The 5,395-nt window shown below is 35.7% G+C and overlaps 1 protein-coding gene across 1 annotated transcript; it reads left to right on the top strand.

The window, feature by feature from the left end:
• Positions 1-447: 447 nt before the first annotated feature.
• LOC115443605 lies at positions 448-4,022 on the top strand. Its single transcript, XM_030169069.2, has 4 exons — positions 448-655; positions 1,383-1,570; positions 1,826-1,995; positions 3,015-4,022. Exons 1-4 carry the CDS (start codon positions 496-498, stop codon positions 3,208-3,210), a joined length of 714 nt encoding a protein of 237 aa, XP_030024929.2. The 5' UTR covers positions 448-495; the 3' UTR covers positions 3,211-4,022.
• Positions 4,023-5,395: the final 1,373 nt, after the last annotated feature.

The raw sequence follows: 5,395 nt of genomic DNA, 5'->3' as shown, positions 1-5,395 counted from the left end.
GGTATCGCGCAGGGACGGGTCCGTGCAGCTATCTTAGTGCAACAAGATACCCCGGGGCCGTACCGTATGCGCCGAAGAAGGCCACCGCGGGTTTTGGTTGGTATGCCGGTGTAGGGTATACAAGCGTTAGGGACTCGGTCCAATGCTCGCTCGGATGATGTTATACTCCCGAGTGTCGACATTGGGTCGTAAGACCGGTGAAACCAACATAACCATTCTTCTGACCCTCCAAGTAGCGGTAACGCGTTTTTTTCCCCGCGTAAAACAAAAAAAGGCTAATTGACTTAAACGACATTTTTTGCGACATTGAGTTTTATACATATTTAGATAGATAGATAGCGACTTATCATTAACGAATTTCAAAATTCGTAGTATCTGACTTAGTAAATTTATCACCTCTTACTAGGAGATAAGAAGTATATGTGTCAATACATATAATATAACGATAAGAACTTACAGCACCAGTGTTCACAGCATCATTTCTTGCTTTTGAACATGTCCGGGCCAAGAGTGTGGTCTCGTTTTTCCGCAAAAGCATGTGATGGAACAGTGTTGAAGTTTCGCATAGAAGATATGACAGAGGATAGAATAGAAGATGTCATGACGTTGTTAATGACCCATTTTGCAACGGAAGAGTCGTTGCACAGAGGTTCAGGTTAGTACTATATTACAGTTTGATACTCAGGTCCTATTTAGTTTGCATCTGATATTATTTGCTTGTCTAAACGAAAAATTTGGTGCTAATGCTGACTTATAACTTATACTGTCCTATTTTTGATTTAGTACATTAATTAATATTGTGTACCTAACAGAAAATAATACAATTAAGAAATTCTTCTATGAAATCAGCATCAAAATTGGTTGATAAATCAAGAACATTCATATTTGGAATATTGTTATGAGCAAAAGTGGGGGTGTGGTGGAGTTATTACGCTGTGTCTTCCTCACGCACATATTGTTACGGCCGGTAACATTCGGTGACGTCACACTTGCTGTTTATTTTATTCAACAGCTATACCTTCTACTAATTTTTAAACTTTATAACTTATTTATCACAGTGTGGAATTTACAAAATATTTTTGATAAATGTTTTAAAAAAATAATCAATTATCTAATTGCAGATGACATAATAATTATAAAATGTACAACTGCTTACTCCATACCTCCAGAGACATATGCAGAAATTGAAAAATTGAAATGAGTTCACTTGTTGTCAGCCAGTCAATCAGTATTTTCAGAATATATTGTATAATTTATAGATGTACCTATCATGCTCATGTTTGCATCAGCTAACTTCAGCTGGTTAAAAATTGCTTTGTTATTAAGTCTGCTTATATACTTCTGTGTATATAAAGTGTATAAATTAATAAAGTGTTTTTAAGGTGTACCCAAAAATCCCAAAGCAATGGCAGAACTACAAGAAATTTATAAGGAACTTTGGAATGAAAAGCCAAATCAAATAGTCATTTGTGTCTCGGACGATGAAACTACAACTAATAGTGAATTACTTGGCGCATCAGTGATGGATTTAGAAACAAGAGAAGAAGCATCTAAAGAAATAAGACATGATGTATGTTTCTATTTTATTTAATTTACCAAATAAGCTTTCATCATTTATATTTTAATTAAACTTTGACATATCGTATTATGGGATAAAAGACAGGATTTGTTGAAAATGGGTAATATCCTGAATTAAATTGTCTATTCTAAGACAAGGCAACTATCGATTATTAGATCAGAATAGACCGAAAACCTGGGTAATTTCTTACTAATTGAAACTTAAACTTAAACGTAAACTCTTAAGTAAATCGTCTAATTCTTACAGAATGCGACCACTGAAGAAATCAAGAAATTCCTCGAAATAATCACCTGTCTATTTACGAAATACAATGTTTTTGATAAGTACGATCTGGATAAATTCTACGATGATAGAGGTGTTGTGGTTCTACCAAAATGTAGAGGTCTTGGTATTGCTCAGGAGTTCTTCAGAGTGAGGTAACACGACTTACAATTCTTTTGTTTTATTTGATTACGTACTTAACCACATAAAAGATGATTTGTGTTACAAACCATACAACAGCCACAAAAATCCAATAAGCTCAGTAAAAAAAACCACGTATACTTGTTAAGTTGATTCCTAAATCAATACAATAATATTTTTATTTATGCTTTATTTATTCAACATTATTTATTATTAACACATAATACATAGACACGTTCGCGAATTTAATTATATAGATATTTTGTCCTTGCTCATCTAAAAGCAATCGTTTAGATGCTGACATTAGCGTCATAATCTAAACGACTGCCTGGATGCTCATCCATTGTAATTAAATGAATGTCTTGTGGGGAGGAGCTACAATTTGTGAATGAGCACTAGTAGAGTAGTACTAAAAAGCATCTCGTACTCATGAGTATGTACGAAATCTATTAAAATGTTGTCGTCCTCCCTGCTCCAGTTGGAGTTGAAACTCATTTAGTTCGTCGTCCGGTTAAAACAATACAAAAATGGCTTCATCGGTATCGAGAAAAACGTTCAAGAACTATTCGACACCGACAAGGCGGCCGTCATGCAAATGGCGGTACCGCTTTTTGACGCTACGGTGTCAGATACCGCTCCCTAGGAAACCACGATTAACTCTTGGTCTCTCGTGAATCGCCGGCGAGCCAAGACAGCTACATGACATTTGCGTGTGTCACGGGATTATAACCTTATATACTACATATATACTACATAATAAGGTTATTTTTCCGTCACACGCGTAGCTGTCAATGTTTGCCGGCAAACATTCAGCTACCTCACGGGTTAAGACAACGTTCTAGTGACGTCTTTCACCGCTGTATTACTGCCGCTTTATGACGGCACCGCTGTTCTAGGAAACCAGAGCTTAACTACACAAAGTTCAAATCTGTACATATTGATTATTTGTATGAGAATAAAACACCATAAGTTCATTAATATTATGTTAAGTTCCCATATTTTTAAAGTCTTGAAAATGCGTTATTTATTCCAGACGACTGATGTGCAAGGAACATAATATCCCAATGACCGGAGGATGGATGACGTCATTTGGATCACAGAAGGCAGCCATCCGTGACAACTGGGAAACCGTATTCGAAATAAATTACGAAGATTTTGGGAAGGAAGTAGGAGTTAAATTTGAAAATGTACCACCTACATGTATATTTATGATTGCCAGAGGCGAATAAATAGTTTTAGTTTTTTCATAAATTCCAAAAGTAAAAGAAATTTAAGTAAATGCCATAAAAGTAACTACAACACGAATGACGTATAGTTAAAGCTATAATGCCTCATTGAGACTATCCTCGAATAATTCGATCAGTTCACGAATTTATGACTATGAATTGTAAGTTATGAATATACTCAACTAAGCTGTTTACACATTCGTGCTCGTGTCTATTCGAATGTACTCGACAAGTATCTCAGATGTAAAACTTGCCACAAAACAAACCTCATAATTATTTAGATAAAAGGAAATAGGATTGTTACTATCAATGACGAAATGGGCCCTTAATGGTAAAAGGTTTTTGTAATTATTATCGTGCTATCAAAAATACAATTTTATCGGATCAATTTTATTTGCATTAAATAAATTAAGAGCAGCATAACACACTTTTTATTTGCTTCCGTCATGGAATGTAAGTTTTTTTCTTTTGTTCTTTACTTACCAATAATTACTGTTTCGCCTACTTGGGCGAGTGGCAGCCCATACCGGTTGTAGACAAGAGGACCTGACTTTGAATCAAAATTTTGGCGATAATTTGTGTGGGTTTGTCTAGATCTTAAACAGGGGATTGACGTCGGGTAGACGGCTGGACTTAAAAATTGGGAGGAAGGAACTAACAAAGATTAAAGTGGGATGCGTTCCACATTTTTATTCTTATTACATTTTCTACCAGTCAAATTTCAAAAATAAGTTCCTAAGCATCAAATCGACGAAATATCTTTGTTTTATCTATTAGCTAATGTTTAATGTAGCATTAAATATATGAACATTGTATATATGTGTATTATAATCTAATGTGAAATATTTAAATGATGTTATGGTATGCTAATGTTTATACAGAGAAAAGATTAGATAACAGTTTTTCCTAAAATTTTTCCTTAACAAATTTTCTCATTGAATCACTGTAAAACATTTTTGGTCTAATTAAGTTTTGTAACAATTTATTTATTGCTTCGAAATTAATCCTATAGTCCCCTTTAATAATCTTTATTAGGAGCTTAAAATAGTTTAGAATAAGAAGAAGCTGGACGATTTGTTGTTTGTACTTTGCATAGGTTTAAACCAGAGTTTTTAGTTAAACCTCGTTTTGTAATAAGACGGTATGAGTTTATCACAAGATATGTCTCCGTGTCAAGTTTACAGCGACATCAATTACTATTAGTAATATATTCTACACTTTATTAATATTGTAGTAAAGTAGTATATACACTGCTGTACTATGAAAATGTCATTTGCTTTTTTTTACATGTACACAGTAAAGCGACCCAGCAGCACCTTATGGTAAGTGGCGTGGCGGCCGATAAAATTTCGACTGACGAGAGATGAAAACCCCCAGGCAGTCGACACAATTATGCTGGCCTGTTGGAACCAGATATACGCGGGCTGATCTCGGAACGTGACACACTTAGGCGGCCCCTAGACGATCATTTATGATGCGCAATATTACAAATTATGCAAAATTATTGACCGTTTATGGTTAATACTGAAGGTTGCACAATGACTGCACCAAAGTTTGAGCGAGTTAAATTTTTATTGCACCATAATTTTCTATTGCATCATGTAGGGTCAGTATTACGCAATATTTTTATACTGTGTTTCGTCTTAGCGAGGCGTGGGTAAGTTTAAATGGTGGAAAAAGATAATCCAAAAGTTAAGGAAAGAGAGTTTTTCGCTGAGTGTATCCAATTATATAGAGACATTGCGTCTTTGTGGAATGTCAAGCGCAAAGAATATCATGACCGTGAGATAGAAATAATAATGCCGTACAAAAATATGCTAGCTAAATCTTGTTCAAACATGTTGGATTACGCATGGTGCTTACACGATCAATACTATTCTCCGATAAAACGCTAAATATGGCGTTGTTCGTTTAATTGTGCAATATAATTGATCGTTTGGATTCAAAGCGGCAGCAACAACAAACTGAAACAAGCAAGGCAGAGTTTCTTGCCTTAACGTAAGTGCGTTTTCGTCGTTCCTTCCCCTTGTTATGACTTGTCCTTCTTTAAACGAGGCTTAGGAACAGTGCTCACCTCTCGGTAGGCAAAGGCTATGTTGTGCCTCTGGCATTGCTTTAGGCCATGGGCCACGGCGGCGGCATGTTGCTTACCACCAGGCGGACCGCTCGCTCGTTTGCCTATTAAGGC

Source organism: Manduca sexta, chromosome 12, assembly GCF_014839805.1.
Source record: "Manduca sexta isolate Smith_Timp_Sample1 chromosome 12, JHU_Msex_v1.0, whole genome shotgun sequence".
In the NCBI taxonomy this organism is placed as follows: domain Eukaryota; kingdom Metazoa; phylum Arthropoda; class Insecta; order Lepidoptera; family Sphingidae; genus Manduca; species Manduca sexta.
This window is presented reverse-complemented; position numbering and strand designations above follow the sequence as displayed.

What these genes read in the sequence shown, in the direction of transcription:
- LOC115443605 (XM_030169069.2), top strand. Translation starts at nt 496, where the DNA reads ATGTCCGGGCCAAGAGTGTGGTCTCGTTTTTCCGCAAAAGCATGTGAT. An exon ending in CTAAAGAAATAAGACATGAT is followed by an intron (nt 1,571 to 1,825) that starts GTATGTTTCTAT and finishes TAATTCTTACAG; the next exon opens with AATGCGACCACTGAAGAAAT. An exon ending in CAGGAGTTCTTCAGAGTGAG is followed by an intron (nt 1,996 to 3,014) that starts GTAACACGACTT and finishes TATTTATTCCAG; the next exon opens with ACGACTGATGTGCAAGGAAC.